Here is an 18,568-nt window from a genome sequence, read left to right on the forward strand (position 1 = left end):
TGTGTAGAACCATATAGGGGCCATATAGCACCACATTTGGTTTTACATACACTGTTAACGATTTCCCTGTATTTTTACAGTACGGTACTGGCAGCACGGTTGCCAGTAAGTTACTGTATTTTGGTTTTACAGTACTGTACTGTAATAACATTTTACAGTACACAAACTAGTACTGTATAGTTACAAAGCAGTACTGTACTGTAATTTTACAATATTTTATTACAGTAGTCTATTTTTACAGTAATTTACTGTAATGTCTATATTGACCCATAAATACTATTTATTACTTATTACAGTTAATACAATAATATTATATATAATAGCTAGATATTTAGGTTTAAATCTATAGTTATTAATATGGTAAAAATGCTAAATTAAAACATAATGAATTAAAAGGCAATCCAAGCAATGTATGTATCAAAATTTTATTTAAAAAAACATTTAATTGAAACAAAACATATTTAAAACAAGATTTTAAACAATAATAAACATATAAACAAGTTAAATAAAATAAAATCAATAAGTATAAACAAGTTTGGAGACCCCTGCTGTAACATATTTAACTCTGGCAAATAGAACACTGGTCCATAGTTTGAAGTTTTCAGTTTAATGTCCATCATCGACTAAAAGGTAACATTTCACTGTGGTAAAAACAACACTGGCCCATAGTTTTAAATATTCTACTTGAATTTCATTTAACACTAAAAATAAATTAAAAATTAAACTGTGGCAGACAGACCACAGTGGCCTTTACTTTGAAGTCGTCCATTCGAACTCAATCAGGGACTGCATGAAGCTGTTCACATGGGGGTTAATGGCCACAGCTTTTCTCTGCACCAAGTTCCTTGTCTTTTTGCTTGCTCCTTGTCTGGATGTGCACTTCTTCCCATCTTTGGAATTAATTATATCCAGAAACCTGTTAGAAATATCATAAACATTAAGTCAACAAATATAAGATAGAAAAAGATTCTTAAAAAACTAAACTCAGCCTTGAATTTACTCCTATTCTGAAACCTTTTACTCTTATTCTACTGTTCCACACCTAATTACATAAAAATACAGAAGATTCACTTACCTCGGAACAAACTCTTTCCTCAATGGACAGCATCCACCTGGATCATGTCATGATTGAATGTCCTGAACAGAAAGAACAATTGTTACTGATTTGGACACAACTTTTTATTCTGAAAACAAAATCTTTTGTCAATAAAGTCCAGGGACACCTCTGCTAAATAAATACAATTATTAAATTTCTTATAACCAAAGTCTGAATATTTCTGTTTGTATATTTCTACATGGCAAACAAAGACAATTGTGTACATGTTGTGTATGGTCGTGTTACAGTGTTGTGTGTGGGAATTGTGAATGAGTGTATACATGGGTATTTAAAGAAACTGTAGTGGTAAAGTACAAACTTACCGAACATAATGTGCTTGGTGTGTGTCTGGTATCACCCGTTGTGCCTCCACATCTGCCTTAACTCCTGAAAAGTGCCACTCAGGTAAACTAGAAATAAAAAGTGATCAGCCACATTCCTGTGTACTTTTACATGTGACGTGAAAGCATTTAATATTGCAGTCAAAAAAATACATGACTTGTAACTGTACATCATGTACTTGCCTGGTGCCTTTAAAGATGATCCATCTTACCCAATCCAGCTTACAAGCAATGGTAAGACTGTAAAAAAGACAAATGTTACAAAATCTGTTAGCCATAGAAATAAGTAGACATTGTGAAAGAAATGGTAAAAGAAAATTTAGTAACACTTTACTACAATAGTTTATTACTTAACATTTGGTAATGCCTTAGCTAATATGAACTAACAATGAACAATATATTTTACAACATTAATAATATTTGATAATGTTCATTGTGCAGAGACAAAGTGATTGATTTAAAAATGTATTAATTATCATGCTATGCTAACAAATAAAACCTTTCTGTAAGTGTTTAGTCAGTTGTAAAACAAATATATATATATATATATATATATATATATATATATATATATATATATATATATATATATATATATATATATATATATATATATATATATATATATATATATATATATATATATTAGTTGTTATATTATATATTATATATAAATATCTAAATAAGTCTTTTTTTATTATTATTCTATAACATCTTGTCTACAGAAAATCTCTGAAAATGTCTCGTTTAGTGCAGAAAATAGCGATTTATAGTGACAAGGTAAAAAGACTGCCCCTAATGTTTAACCCGGACCGGCTGCGGTGTAACACGCTATTTCACGCAAAGTTTTTTAACTAAGTAGCTAGCTGCTCACTTTAAAGATAAACATGATCGCCTAAATCTGAGCAATCCTGGTGATGCCAGTTTCCTACACGATGTTATTATGGACTATTTTACATCCAGAGATGAAGGATCAGATGACAGAGACGAGAAGACAAAGGTACGTAAATGCGGAGCCCATTCTCTTTTCGTGCATTGATTTGATGTGTTTTGGAAACTTATATATACTGCATGTAATGCATCTGAAGTGGTGGAAACAATATGTCATAAAAATGTATTGGACAACTTACTGGACGTGAAAAACGCTTTAGAGAAGATATTCTCTGCTTTTGCTGATATAACGTTACCGTAATATAATAACAACAACAATAAGCGCGGCAATCCCTTCCGTTATCTGATATTAAGATGAGCCCAGGTCTGAATGATATTTGGTCGAAGTTAAAGCTGCGATGAGTTCGATGCATGTATCCAGTTAAATATGAGGTTTCTTGTTTTCACTTCTGTGGAGGAGGACTGCGGTACTACAGTATGCTGTGTACGGCGTGTCAAGTCCTGTCTGTTTACAACCACGAGTCAGCCTTGCCAAACAGTCGAACTTAATACTTTTCTCTGACGCTAACTGAACGGATGAAACGCAGATATAAACGACCATTATGCCGGGACCGCAAGATTGCGCTGGCGGGTGGTCTTTGTCCATTTCGTTAAAAATAGTTTCATTGTCACCACACTTTCAACACAATATAAACTCACCAAAACCCTCATAATTTAGTTAAAACAACCCTATATTCATTAATAAAGGTATAAAGCGAGTTAAAGCAGCGGTAGACATCTGGTGGTAACGTTAGCTTACTTTCTGAGGGAGATTGAAACTTTGTTGGCGACCGTTTTTCTCTCTCATTGCACGTTTAAAACAATATTGTGACAAAATATTGACAACATTCTTAAACTAAAAATTAAGTTTTCATGAAACAGAAATATTTCAAACTTACCGAACTGCCAGAAATCAATCGTCCTCCTTCAGCTGCAGCCAGGAGTTGTGCTGTCTGTGTGATTTGACTCTGGCGCACTTTCTCTGATTATTGCAAGTACACCTGGCACATTACAGCAATGGCTACAGCAAGGTTACATCAAGACCAAAATATACTGTAAAATTTTCCCGCTCAAACAAATTTACCCAGAATGCATTATGAACTGCAGTACTGTACTGTAATGTACACATACAGTATAGTACTGTGGATTTTTACAGTAATGTACTGCTAAATCTACAGCGACATCTAACAGTGTAGCACTATATGGTTCTACACAGGTGCTTCACCGGTGCTATATGGCACTAAAAACGGTTCTTCTATGATTACGAGCAAAGAACCACTTTTGGTGCTATATAGCACCGTTTGTTTTTAGAGTGTAGTTTACCCAAAAATGTCATTATTTATTCAAATATCCTATATTTTTTGAAGCCTGTATACATTTCTTTGTTCTGCTGAATTTAAGGGTATATATGTTTTTTAACCAAGCAGATCAGGGGCACCATTAACTTCCTGCAGTAAAAAAATAATAATACTATTATGCAAATGAATAGGGCCCCAGATCTGTTGGGTTCGGATTTACAAAATATCTTATTTTGTATTCATCAGAACAAGAAAATGTATACAACTTTGTAACAACACAGGGGTGAGTAAATAATGACAAAATTTTCATTTTGAGGTAAATTATCCCTTGTGTGCAGGTGACCCTAGTTCGAATCCGCCTCTTGTCTTTCCTCTTAACACCATATCATAACTTCTCTACTGTGTCAAAGAAAATCCAAAAGAACAATAATTACATCACTAATGCATAATTTACACCTACTGGATAGTAGGAATACTATTTAAAGCCAGTCCATTTTTGTTTAATTTGAGGGTGTGCCAAACGTTTTTATTTTTGACCCTGGGTGTGAGTGCTTACCAGTCTCTCCACCTCCTGTTCTCTGAGTCTCTCATCTCTTTGTCTCTGATGATAATCTCTCAACTCTTCTTTTCCACTCAGCGAACTGATACTACCCCTCCTCTGCCCCATCCCTGGCCCCACTCCTCCTTTACCAAAAGACTGGCGCCTTTCTCCTACACCCAGGTCCAAACACGGGGCCGAGCCCACAGAACAGAGGCTGGCCCTACGGGGGCTGCTGGGCATGCTGGCTATCACCGTCACATCTGGGGGTTTCTCCATGGCTGGAAGGCTGCGACGTGGTTTGGTGCGACGGGGTGGCAAAGAAAGCATAGGGGTGTCTCCACGATACAGCCGAGGCAGAGAGCGGCTATGTCCTCCCAGGCCATTCAGGGAGCCGGTGGAGTACTTCCTTTGCCGGAGCGTCGGCTCTGCGGCTAAATCCCCGTCTCTGGCGAACAACCTCCGCCCCAAGCGAGGGCTGGAGGGCATGCTGGCTGCCCCGCTCGGACCTCGGCGAGATGGAGGAAGACTTTCGTTCACGTAGGACGAATTGGAGCCGTTCCACATGGAGAGAAGCGAGGTGGTAGCGTTGGGTTGCCGCATGTCAGAAGATTGGCAAAGTAAGAGGTTGTCTTGTGATTGGTGACGGGTTCGGGATTGGTTTGGGACTGGGCTTAATGGACGCTCTGATTGGTGGGGGGATGGTGGCATGCTCAAGTTGCTGGTTGGTGTGTAAGGAGAGGGGACTCTGATTGAAAGAGGCGGGCGCTCTTGTAGATAGTTAGAAGCTGATTGGGGACTCGGGGGTGAGGACAGAGCGATGTAACCTCGTTCTGCTGTAGCCTTTAAACTGGCTTCCAAAGCTGATTTCCGGCGCTGTAAGCTTTCCATCAACTCCTGAAGCTCCGCCTTCGAGCGAGTGCCACGGACACTTGATCCACCCAATGTGCCACCATTTGAATGAAGCTTGGTTGCATCTGAAAGAAATTAGAGGAATGGTTTGTGAACATGGTACTTCAAGATATGTAACTTTTTAAGTTTTTTTTGGCTTTGCTGAAGAAGGCCAGAGTTCACATCAGCCCAGCCTAATGCATAGCTTAGAATGCTTTCTCAGAAACTGCAACCCACACAAATATGGATGCCTTGAGTTGTAAAGAGAAAAAAACTACTTCTAAAAATGGAAGAGCCAAAGCCAGAACGGGTTGTAGTTTCTGGCACTGAAGCAGAGAGAAAGATGTGGGCCAGAACTTTTCTGCAACCAAAGTTTGACATGTGGGTGTTGTGGTGGTCTCTGTCAGAGAACACACGCATATAGGCGTACATTTTTGTGGACCACCTGCACTCCAGCATGTTTATCTACGTTTTGGATTGTAAATCATCTTAGCTAAGAGGTTGACCTGGAGCCATATGGATGAGATTTCACGTTGTCATTTATTTACAACAGAACAAGGTCATTTGTACAGCTGTGGCAACATGGAGGTTATGTGACCGTTTGCATTAACTGAAGGTCTCTCAGCCAACACAAAGCCCACAGAAGCCCTTTTCACACAGAAATTCCGTAAAATACACGTAAAATGCATCCTGGATTTTTCCGGAATAGTTAGAGTTTTTGTTCGTTCACACTGCCAAGATTACACGGCATCTGATGGTCCCGGAAAGACACGTGACATGTTGAAAGTCCCGCCCTCTCTTCTACGCAGCGTCTGAAGTTTGCATATTATTTATTATTTCTCTCTCCAGAAACAACTCGCGTGCATTTTTGTTTATGATAAGACTACAAAGGAGCGCGTGAATGCACAGTTCTATTCTGGTGAATGATCTCAGCTTCAGAGTGGATATTTGACAAGCTCCCTGATTTCTGCTTTGATACAGTTTTCAGACATTTCTCATCGTGATTGTTTATATGCATTTAAAACCCGCATTTTGAGGAGCTGAACAATATATCTCGTTGGGATGACATGCGGGTATTTTCGTTTATTATAGCTCAAATGAGCACGTGACGCGATATTCTTTTATGCTGCTGAATGATCTCCGTTTCAACGCAGTAAGTAACGAGCTAACTTACCTTATATCTGCTTCAGTCCAGTTTGTTGACATTTCTCGTAGTGAATGTTGTAAATCCCTGATTTTAAAGAGTTGAACCAACTTCATGTTGCCATGACACGCGCGTCCTCACTACGGCACGTGCGTCATTGTTTATGCGTCTCATATATCATTTCCTGATAACTGCTTCAATCTAGTTTGCAACATTTCTCGTGGTGAATGTTTATATACATGTTAGTTTGCAACATTTCTCGTGGTGAATGTTTATATACATGTTATCTCTCGTTGTAAGGAGCTGAACCATAACTTGTGTTGTGATGATGACGCGCGCGTCCTCACTTCGACACGCCCTTTATGGCATTCTTGTTCACACAGAGGGTTACCCACGTATCTTACTAGGTCCTCTTTCCGGCAACGATCCCAGAAGATTAACGGAACGAGTTTTTGTTCACACAGACTGGCAATTTTACGGGTATTTTCTGGGACCAGAGGTCTGTGTGAATGAGGTTAGAGAGAAAAAGACGGAAGAAAAGCAGAGGTGGCATATGTTATGAATACGGTTCACATTGGTTTCCAATTATTTGCATTATTTTAAGAATCAGAGACACAAATCACATGTTTTTTGTTGTGAGGTCTATTAGATCTGTTTATGAGTTATTAACTAAAAATGAACATTATGAAAGTCAAAAAAAGTCCCAAGCTGTCACTAGGGGCAGTACCCTTTAAAAAGGTCCTATATGTACATTTGATGTACCTTTGAGGTACTAATGTCTACTTTGTGGGTACTAATATATACCTTTGAGGTGCCAGCATGTACCTTTGGGCTACCTTTGAGGTACTAATATGTACTTTGGGGGTGCCAACATGTACCTTTGATGTGAAAATATGTACATTTTAGGTACCTTTAAGGTACTAATGTGTATTTTGGGGGTACTAAAATGTACCTTTAAGGTGCCAATATGTACATTTAAGGTACCTTTGAGGTACTAATGTGTACTTTGGGGGTACTAATGTCTACTTTGTGGGTACTAATATGTACCTTGAGGTACCAACATGTACCTTTGAGGTACCAACATGTACCTTTGAGGTGCCAACATGTACCTTTGATGTGCAAATATGTAAATTTTAAGTACCTTTACAGTACTAATGTGTACTTTGGGGGTACTAAAATGTACCTTTGAGGTGCCAACATGTACCTTTAAGGTGCCAATATGTACATTTGAGGTACCTTTGAGGTACTTATATGTACTTTGGGGGTACTAATGTCTACTTTATGGGTACTAATATGTACCTTTGAGGTGCCAACATGTACCTTTGAGGTACCAATATGTACATTTGAGGTTCCTTTGAGGTACTAATGTGTACTTTGGGGGTATTAAAATGTACCTTTGAGGTGCCAACATGTACCTTTGATGTGAAAATAATGTACATTTTAGGTACCTTTAAGGTACTAATGTGTACTTTGGGGGTACTAATATGTACCTTTGAGGTGCCAACATGTACTTTTAAGGTGCCAATATGTACATTTGAGGTACCTTTGAGGTACTAATGTGTACTTTGGGGGTACTAATATGTACCTTTGAGGTGCCAACATGAACATTTGAGGTGCCAATATGTACATTTGAGGTACCTTTGAGGTACTAATGTGTACTTTGGGGGTACTAAAATGTGCCTTTGAGGTACCAACATGTGCCTTTGAGGTGTCAACATGTGCCTTTGAGGTGCAAATATGTACATTTTAGGTACCTTTAAGGTACTAATGTCTACTTTGGGGTACCAACATGTACCTTTGAGGTACCTTTGAGGTACCAATATGTACCTTTGAGGTACCAACATGTACCTTTGAGGTGCCAATATGTACATTTCATGTGCCAATATGTACCTTTGAGGTGCCAATATGTACCTTTGAGGTGACAATATGTACATTTCATGTGCCAATATGTACCTTTGAGGTGCCAATATGTACCTTTGAGGTGCCAATATGTACATTTCATGTGCCAATATGTACCTTTTAGGTGCCAATATGTACCTTTGAGGTGCCAATATGTACCTATGATGTACCAATATGTATCTATGATGTACCAATATGTACTTTGATTTACTAATATGTACCTCTGAGGTACTAATATAAACTCTTTAGGTACACGTGTACTTTTTGAAAGTATACTGCCCCAGTGACAGCTAGGGACCATTTTTCGACCATGTTTTCTGACCGTGTACCTACCTGTTTAAAATAGTTTTCATATAGACTATATGACTTGCTAAGATCAAACATTCAACTCTGTAATAATTTGTTACATTTGTCAAGCTCAACTCTTCAAATCTTCAAGTGTTTATAAAAAAACTGTAATAGATTTCTGTTTAACTGTAATGTTTGTTCATTGTTTATTGTTAAAATCAAAGCTATACACACATCAGGACTTTAATTTAATTTTAGACAAACTGCACATGTCCTGTTTAGTTGGACCTCCTGAGTTTGACAATGAACATTTGCTAAAGATCAGGTACCTCCTTTCACTGGCATTGACTTAAATGATCTGGTTCTACTTTGTGAAAAGTGCCAAGTAATGGTTAAAAGAAACAAGAGAGAAGAAAACATCATCGATGAGATTAATGCGGATATTTACATGTATAATAAACAAGCAAATAAACACAAACTGGAATAAATGAACAGATGGCACTGAATTGCGCTCTTCCTGTGTATAAACCAGCGAGGAACGATAATGGATGGGTCCAATTAAGCTTCAGGCAAGTGACTCTTTGTTTACAAAGACAGCAAAGTGGATCCAAAAGCCAGAAGTGAATGGGGGGAGGAAGACCTCACTTACCCGTGCTAAGGGACAGCGTGGGTCCGGCAGTCTTCTCCTGCAGCATGTTCTTCATGCGTTTCGCCTCTTCTGGGTGGTTGAAACGGAAGAAAGATTTACCCAGACAAAGAGCGCACCCTGAGAAAAACCAAATCACACACACATAGTCACTTTACCATGAAAATATTATGTTTAAGTCTAAGGCGCTCTAAGGAAATGAGGCATTAATAAATCAAGAGTTCAGAAAGTACAGTACACATTCACTTTAGCTTTTATGATCACATAAAACTACAGTATTCTACAGAGGCATGGTAATGACATTATGAAGACAAAACTTTTTTCCCTTCTCTCAGGAAAAGAGAGAGAAAGGGAGAGAGACAGAAAGAGAGACTTGAATAAGTGAAAAAACAGATCCAAAAATGGCTCAGATTTCAGAACCAGTCTGAAGATTCTTCTGATGCAAAGTTCACGGAGTCTTGCAGAGGACTTAAATCCACAAGATTGATTTTCCACTCAAGTCTGGGACAAATCTTCTCTTTCTTAGTCTCCGCTTATATATTACTACTGAGTCTGTTTATTTAGCTACATTCACAGCGATGCCATAGAAGAACCATTTTTGGTTCCCCAAAGAACCATTCAGTTAAAGGTTCCTAAAAGAACCATTACTATCATACATTTTATAGTGTATAGTACCTTTACCCACCACAAATAACCTTTTGTTTAACAGAATTTTTTTTCAGATGTTAAAATTTGCTTATGGAACCAGAAGTGGTTATGGAGCCAGAAATGGTTCTTCTATGGCACCACGCAGCACCTTTATGGGGACAAATAGGAGTTGGTTTAATCTGACAAAACCTACAGTACCTTTAAAAATGCATTGATAAACAGTCTATAGCAGTGGTCTCCAACATGGTGCCTGCATGGAGTCTGTGCTGGGGAAATCACTTCTTTAAGCAAATGTAATATGTCTACATCTAACATTTACATTTATGCATTTGGCAGATGCTTTTATCCCAACCATTTACAACAGTGGGAAGCAAAATATCCCATATGTAATCAAAGAATGCACAAAAAGCATGCCGTAAGCATACATGGTTTCTTGAAACATGCATAAACACAGACATGCGAATCTCTAAGCAGCCCACTCCTGCAGTCTGTGGCTGCCTACGAGGACTCTTTTCAGGAAGTGGGAGATCATTTTACGCTGTCAGCGACACAATCCTTTACCATGAGTTCACCATCTCCAGCCACCTGAGAAAGCTTTGGTTTTCCTAGTATAGACCAACAAAGCAGCACGTTGATTGTCTCATCCAGACAGAGAGGCATGGATTCAAGTCAGGAATTTCTTCCATCTTCCTCCATATGGTAATAATTGCAATCCGTTAACTTGCATATCAATTGATTCATTGTAATTATTAACACAAAGTTGTCACTTAGGAGGAGGAGACGGATGTAAATCAGCTTAAATGTTATGATATGTTATTATAATTCTGTCTCTCTTAGATGTGCCAAATACTCTGTTGCTGATGTGTCTCTCGCACTCTCTCCATCATTGGCAGACACTAACTTTCAGACACATGGACACCCACCCCTCCTCACTCACTATAGTTAACTCACATCAGTTGAATAGCAACGTTTTGAAGTGAAGGGGTGTACAATTACACACTATATGTAATAGTATCTTGTAATGTAATCACTGCTTTCTAAAGTTTTACGGCTTTGGGAAAGTGCATTTTGCTAAACTTTGGGATTTCCAGCTTTACACAGACCACAGTCTTTCTCTGTGTAATGATTTGCAGCTCTTGTCAACCTATCAGCACAAGACTCCGGTCAAAGTGATAAAGTGTGTTTTAAGACAACAAACAGATGCCTGGTTTAAAATTAATATTAGTTTTCCATTCTTAAGCTTAATCTGCAAAAAAGCCTATAAACTTCAGCACAACCCCAACACTGTGGCCATGACCACAGTTTCATTCAAATAACACTGTTATACTTAATATACATAGTGTTGTTGTGGCTTAGCTGGAAGAGCATTGCATAAGCATTGCAAAGGTTGTGGGTTCAATCCCAGGAAACACACATAGTAAAATAAAATAATAAAATAAAACAAAACAAAATAAACACATAATAAAACAAAATAAAGCTTTTGTTCTTGTAACAATAACTGTAGTATTTTGGAACAAACTGTGGTTATCATAGTAAATTTTTCAGGATCAAACTCGCCCTTGACAAAAAGTTAGTTACATCAAATTAACAACTCGCCAGAAGAAAAGGGGCGCACAGAAGTGACAAATATCCACAATGCAGCAGAAAAGATCAGTGAAAAACACAGACACCAGTGAAAGCAGTTTACTCTGTCTCACCGGCGGCAATCACGTCGATATATCGCGATTGTATGGGTTAAATATCTCGCGTGCCTCTCATCGACGCAAGCAAACAAGGCACGCGCACTGTATTTCTGTTTACACAACATGATTTACTTTGTGCTTGCCAGTCTAAAGTCCCATCTATTTCCACAAACAACATTTTATAGTGGCTTTACAAAGCGAGCAAATTATTTCGCTGTAGCTTTTGGACCAGAACATTCATTTAATAAGAATTAAAACAAATTGTTAAACAATATTACACGACTGACATCGCATTAGTAATATCTTGAATGACTTTATTAGAAGTTCGACGAGAGTTTTTATTTACAAGAATAAAACTCACCTTTGTTTATCGTCTCATTTAAGAAGAGTGATGCCCGTTCTGTCACTGTCTCTCTCTCTCCGGCCGGTTTTGCATGACAAAAGACGCGACAGACGCGACGCGATGCTGAGTGCGGTACGAGACCTTGGCCGTGTCTGCGCGGACACTCCTCCTCTCAGCGGGGACGTGCCTGAATGGAACTCAACTGGAGCTTTTGGCGGATCGGGAACGCGCGTTAACGGAACTCTGGCGTTTATACTCTGACTTTATTTATACATAGAAATAGACGACCTTTTTTAAATAAAACTGACTCACACTTTTGATCTCCTTTCTACATGTGTGATTAAATTGTTTTAACTCGCAATTTATTGTGATTCAAAACAGAATGGGAATAACCGAAAATCTCTATTACTGTAACTATGACAAATATCTTTGGGTCTGGTAACAATTACAATACGACTTCTTTCACTGGGAGTTACATTTATGTTAGCCAAAAGAAACAAAATCACTTGATTTTTAACCAGCTTTTTCATCTAAAGGTACTCTGTAATTTTAAGTCCTGCAGATGGCTCAAACATAGTAGCTTATATTATAGGACTATATACAAATGTGGGAAAATCATGTTTTAGGAATAAATAAGAATCAGCTTTTATGCTACAAAATCTAATTTGCAGCCAAAGAAAGCTTTAAAATACACATACAGAGCATTGCGTCCATGCATTATCCGTGAAAAAGGTTGAAAGTTCGGTTTTCCAAAGAATGCAAATACTGTTAAAAAATGTATATGTATTATTCACTGCAAGTCACTTCAGATAAAATCGTCTGCTGGATGCATAAATGTAACGCAAAAGATCTGTTCAATTGTCTACTCTTATCAACAGAGCAATCCAAACCCAGCTTGTGGTTGACTGCATGCATTATTTCGACCTTGCATTATTTGATTGGAGAGTGCGCTGGCATATTTTCCATTGTAAAGTTCCCTCAGTCTGTATTTGGAAGGGAGATTTGGGGAAAAAGAAGACAGACCCTCCCCCCGCCCAGCGGGCACTCTGGGCTCCATCAGTCTAAGAACTCCAGTTGCATCATGGGGAGGGGGAGCTGGAGCGCAGCCCGGCGACTCTGATTGCTTCCAGACCTCAGCTCCACATTTTAACACAGACTTTCCCCATATCACCATATTCATACGCACACACCTACAATTTAAACTCACGCACTTGTACACAAACAGATTCATTTTTAATTCCCTCCTAATTTAACTTGATAGATACCAGATGCAGATTTTTGACTTTTTCTCACTTGTTGTTAGAGGGATTTGAAATACAAAGCAGATATTAGGTCTGGAAGACGATGAGTGAATCAAAAGGAATGCTTATTTATGCACGGTGGAGATACATGAGACACTGAGTAATGTCTTTTCTGAAATTGTTTAAATGTTAGTCTAGCTCTCTTTATGCTGATTTTAAAAAGTTGCAAACTGATAGGTGTATATGCTTGTGTATCTGTCCTCTATGTTTAATAGAGTTCTTCACAACATGTAGCCAAACCTTCAAAAACACGCAAAAAACCTCAAGCAATAAAGTGAAGGGTGAGAAATTGAGGGAGAAAATAAGGAGGGGTGTGTGACCAATCAACCATTAAACACAACATTCTCTGGAAATCTAGAGTCAGATAGAAAGTGTGTGACCTCATATCACACTGATCAGACACACAGAAAGAAAAAGAAAGAAAGGGGGAATGGAGTGAAAGAAAACAAACGAAAGTTTCCCAGAGGAAATTTTTATTGCTCAGAGGTTGCTCTTTTATAACTCAGGAGATATAAGTGAGTTTTAACTTAAATTAGTATCAACTTTGTTTTAGTTTTTTTTCTAAAATAGTTTGGGGAGTGTGAGTATAGAGCTATGAGTTAAACATTTGATTTTTAGCATTTTTTAATCCATTCAGCTGATCTCTGGGTCTGGCGCTAGCACTTTTAGCATAGCTTAGCACAATCCATTGAATCTGATTAGACCATTAGCATCACGCTAAAAAATAACAAAAGAGTTTTGATATTTTTCCTGTTTAAAACTGATATGGTAAGTAATAGTAAGATCATTTGGTTTCGGGAGAATTTAATGAGAAATAATTGAGTTCATACTGAAAACTTTTGATCCAGGACTTGATTTAGATATTTTGGCCAACAGAGTTTGGGACATTATTGACATCTGATATTCAGAAGACTAAGGCAGAAGTCTTGATTTGTCCTCCATTTAGTCTAGAACAGTGCTTCCCAATCCTGGTCTACCCCCTTCCAGAAAGTTTTAAATGTATCCTACTTAAAACACCTGATTCAGCTCATCAGCCTCCTTCCAGAAAGCTTAACATGGCTAAGTTAACACTGCCGACACTCCACTTTAAAAAAATATATATGCACAGTTTTCAGCTCCCCTAGAGTTAAACATTTGATTTTTACAGTTTTGGAATCCATTCAGTTGATCTCGTGGTATCACTTGTAGCATAGCTTAGCATAATCTATTGAATCTGATTAGACCATTAGCATCACGCAAAAAAATTATCAAAGAGTTTCGATATTTTTCCTATTTAAAACTTGACTCTTCTGTAGTTACATTGTGTACTAAGACCAACGGAAAACTAAAAGTTGCGATTTTTAAGGCCGATATGGCTAGGAACTGAACTCTTATTCTGGCGTAATAATCAAGGACTTTGCTGCTGTAACATGGCTGCAGCAGGCGTAGTGATATTACGCACTGCTCGAAAATAGTCCCCTTGGTTACTTTCAAGAGCAGGGGCTATTTTCAGGCGCTGTGTAATATCATTGCGGGGATACTACAGAAGAGTCAAGTTTAAAATAGGAAAAAATATTTAGCCCGATTTTTTTGCGCGATGCTAATGGTCTAATCAGATTCAATGAATTATGCTAAGCTATGCTAAAAATAGTACCGCCAAACCCGGAGATCAGCTGAATGGATCCCAAAATGGTAAAAATCAAATGTTTAACTCCAGGGGAGCTGGAAAATGAGCATATTTTCAAAAAAGTGGGGTGTCCCTAAAATGCACAGTTCGGATTTTTGGCAGAAATCCGAAAATCGGATATTTGCGCTATTGTTTACTTTACATAGATTTGTAGAGTCCGTCGCATTTCACTGATTTAAAATCAAATAAAATGGGACATGGGTCTTCAGACTGAAGTTGCTTTGCAATACATCAGATATTTATCCGATTTAGGACCACAAATGAAAGTGGATTTGTGCTAAGAAAATCAGATATGAGTCACGTTTGGGCAAAAAAAGTCAGATTTGGGCCACTTTCGCCTGCAGTGTAGCCCATGTCTCCCTAACATATGGATGAATTAAATCAGGTTTTTTAAATAAGGAGACATTTAAAACATTCTGGGAGGGGGTACTCAAGGGCCAGGATACACTGGTCTAGAAAAAACATTTAACATAACTCACAATTGGTGTCCAACAAATTGTTTAAAAAGATTATTAAACAAATGAAAGAAAATGAAAGCGCCGTGAGAGAAATAAAAAGAAAGAGAGAGTGGGCGAGAGATGTTATTCTTGTGGTGTGTCAGGCCAAAGTAATCGGTGTATAGGAAGTCATTCGTTGCTATTGTTTGCTATGAGGTCTCTCTGAGGTTTCAGCAAACAAGGTTAGATCCACAGAACCTGCTGAGTGGCCAAAAAATACATGCCGGCATCAAATAGTTGAACTTCTCTCATAACTATGACCCCTCCGGACAGCTTTAAACATGAAACCTGGACTTAGCACTTTTAAAGGAATAGTTTACCTATATACGTGGAATAAGTATACCTAGGTCATTTGGACTACTTAACAGACACAGTCACAAGACATTGTGCTACTCCTTTTGTGTTTCACAGAAATGACCAGCATAAGTCTGAATAACACAGAGGAGTGTACATTTTTTTGGATGTAGTAGACTACATTAGGGGAATTTTTAACTGCATTTAGGTTTAGATGGCAGATTAAACTCACAGAGTTAAATCTATGTGTGCATTACCATGTGTGAGCTCCGTTGGCTTGCTGACACGAATTCCATCCAGACTGATATTTTCACCAGGGTGTAAAGTTATTACTCCATCTCTGTTGGTGATGACACAGTGGTGCGGCTGCAGCCCTGGATTATCTTGTGGTAACCCTGCATCCTCACAGGCAATGTGATTCAATTCTATATTCAGTAATAAAATGAACATTAATGACTTCTATTCAGCAAAAAGGCTGCAGTAGTAAAAATGCAACGTTGGAAAGAAAGAAAGAAACGCATCACTTTGGAAACCCCCATATTAAAAACCTGATATTAAAGTCAGCAGGGGGTCAGGGCCTTTATTCAAACTTAAGTACTGTTTAGCCATCATGGACTTGCTTTAATGGGTTATTTTATTTTTATCCAGCTTCATATTTCCTTTACAGAGCCTGGCATGTTTTTCATGAGGTTTAAATGTAAAAACAGGGTAAACATTCATGATTTTGCATAAATAAGTGAAAACCTATGAGCAGCCAGGAAAATTCTGTAGAAGTAAACATATGTATAATAGTCTGTACCTGTATTAAGGACTGTAAAAGTGCATGTACTGGGTTTATGTGCATGAAATATTATATATCAGAATATTTATAATATTTTTTAAACATACTTACCTTTTGTAAGCGCTATTAAAGTTATGGAAAAGTTGAGATGCACACTGCCCAAACTGATCAGGTGGGGTGTGGCTGTCATCAGCTTTAGGCCACTCCCAGTGTCAATTACATCCAACAGGGTTTCCTGAAGATGAGAGCAGGGGTTTTAATACAACTGACTAATAAGATTTTTTATGGGATGCTAGCTGGAGCCATTTACTTCCAGTCTTTGTGCTAAGCTGCTAGCGGTGGGTGCGTCAGACAGAGTTACGGAGATGAAAAAGGTATGTATGGACTTATTTAACTCAGGGGGATAGAGTGAATAAGCTTAAGTCCCCTAAAGTCTGCGTGTTTCTTTAACTATAGTCACTGTCCACTAACACCCCCACCACATGCATGCACATGGACACATTTAGCCCAAAATTGCATATGGCATTTTGTAGCACCTTTATTATTAAGATTGATTTGATGGTGTGTCTCAGGTATAGCTATAGTAAAATAACCACTCTGAGCCATGGTAAAGTAATTAGATTTTGCAAGCTGCCAAAGCAGTTTTATAGGTTTTTAAATGCAGCCTGAGAAAAGACCTCTTTAAACCTACACATTCATGTTAAAAAAACATGTGTATTAATTCATAGATGTACACATAATCACAGACACAGTAGATTTTTAGAGAAGAATGTGATGTGAAGATTGTGGAGGAATGTTTTCCCAGGATATTCTAGGACAAAGTAAGAGAAAGGGGACATGTGGTGCGGGTAAAAGAGGCCTGACTATAAATTGTCACGATGAAAAACAAATAATTGGAGAGAGTACCATGGTTATATGCTGAGGCACAGGATATGCAGCCAAAAAAAGCAAACACAGAAACCCATGAAATCAAGTACAATTAACTAAGCCAACCATTACACCAGTCTGATTATGTAAAACAGAATGCAAAGAATTATGGGTAAGTCAAGACTTCTTCCACGAAATGCAAGAGTTGGCTGTAATGTGGGTATTTTTTTACTTTAATTTCACTTTTAAATGAAATAATAACAGAAGTACATTATTTGTCCAAGTCACACTTTATATGCCACTTGGGTTTATTGGTTGTGCTGTAGGCATAATGTCTCTATTAAAGGAATTCTGTCTGGGATAGTTCACCCCAAAATGTAAGTTAGCCCACATTTTACTAACCCTCAAGCTATGCTAGGTGAATATGACCTTCTTGTTTCAGCCAAATACAGTTAGAGTTTTATTAGATAATATCCTGGCTTTTCTCAGCTTAGTGCCCCATTTTAAAGCTCCCTCAATCCATCAAAAACGAATCCATACGGTTATTAAATGTCTTCTGAGGTGAAGCGAAGGGTTTTGTAAAATGATGACGTTTATCTCTCTCATGTCGCTTTATTATCACGTAAAAACTGTGGACGCAGCAAATCTGCTTTGGATGATGAACAAATCTTGTTATCCTTCTCCAGTTGGATGGATTTCTGGGTGTTTCCTTTTGGTCCTTGGGGAGGAAGTGGGGATCAGAAACAGCTGAAAGCATTTGAGTCTTTCTGTTTCCAAGTTTCTCAAAGTGAGGTCATTGGGCTGGTCCAGTTCTCCCCAATAATAAAAAAAATGCTGAAGGGGAAGAAACTTATTTTTTGGAGTTAATCACCTTGACAAGAGCAAAAATGGGGTCATAATCTTGAAGAAAGAGCATATCTGATCCATCAGCTATGTTTTACGTCATCTGTGCATGTGACTGCAAATAAAGAGCCTTTAGAAATCACAGTCATTCTGTAAGAGCAGCAGAAAGAAACTATTTGCATGACATTTATTTAACAGCTAAATCATACAAATAATGTTTTTGTTGCTCAGTTGGTAGAGGATTGCGTTAGCCACGCCAATGGTCATGCGTTTGATTCCCAAAGAACACACGTATACTGATAACAATTTAAACCTTGAATGCACTGCAAGTCACTTTAGATAAAAGCATCTGCCGAATGCATAAATGTAAATAACACTATAACTTAGGTTTGTATGAAATCTCTAACACAATGGCCGTTTCTCAAAACCAAGTACGCCGAACTCGGACTTGTGTCCTTCGTAGTTCGAACTTGCAAGTTCAGACTTGGAAGAACGAACTCCTGACGCGAAATGCATTCTGGGAAACTTCGCTCTCATTAGTCCACACAAGTCTCCTCTGATGCATCCTCGATAAA

General features: G+C 38.1%; 1 protein-coding gene and 1 long non-coding RNA gene across 7 annotated transcripts in view; both read right to left on the reverse strand.

Moving 5' to 3' along the window:
• The window catches only part of phldb2a (pleckstrin homology-like domain, family B, member 2a), a 37,064-nt gene that overhangs the window by 17,426 nt on the left and 1,070 nt on the right, over window positions 1-18,568 (reverse strand). For 4 of the 5 annotated variants that reach the window (XM_065260540.2, XM_065260542.2, XM_065260543.2 and 1 more), the window contains exons 2-5: window positions 16,395-16,518; window positions 15,760-15,927; window positions 9,075-9,191; window positions 4,222-5,180 (exon numbers count right to left, since the gene is read on the reverse strand). In XM_065260540.2, the coding sequence (XP_065116612.1) occupies window positions 4,222-5,180; window positions 9,075-9,191; window positions 15,760-15,927; window positions 16,395-16,518 (1,368 nt within the window). Of the gene's footprint in view, window positions 1-4,221; window positions 5,181-9,074; window positions 9,192-11,762; window positions 11,932-15,759; window positions 15,928-16,394; window positions 16,519-18,568 lie in introns of those variants that run through there. The other variant, XM_065260545.2, reaches the window with a different exon arrangement.
• LOC135742245 (uncharacterized) lies at window positions 107-3,557 on the reverse strand. 2 transcript variants are annotated; one of them, XR_010529996.2, is made up of 5 exons: window positions 3,267-3,557; window positions 1,621-1,677; window positions 1,420-1,483; window positions 1,076-1,137; window positions 107-916 (listed from the first exon to the last, which is right to left on the reverse strand). It is a non-coding gene; the product is annotated as an uncharacterized lncRNA (long non-coding RNA). The 2 variants fall into 2 exon arrangements; XR_012337773.1 differs by having other exon boundaries at window positions 1,420-1,506.

Source organism: Paramisgurnus dabryanus, chromosome 10 (assembly GCF_030506205.2).
Source record: "Paramisgurnus dabryanus chromosome 10, PD_genome_1.1, whole genome shotgun sequence".
NCBI lineage: Eukaryota > Metazoa > Chordata > Actinopteri > Cypriniformes > Cobitidae > Paramisgurnus > Paramisgurnus dabryanus.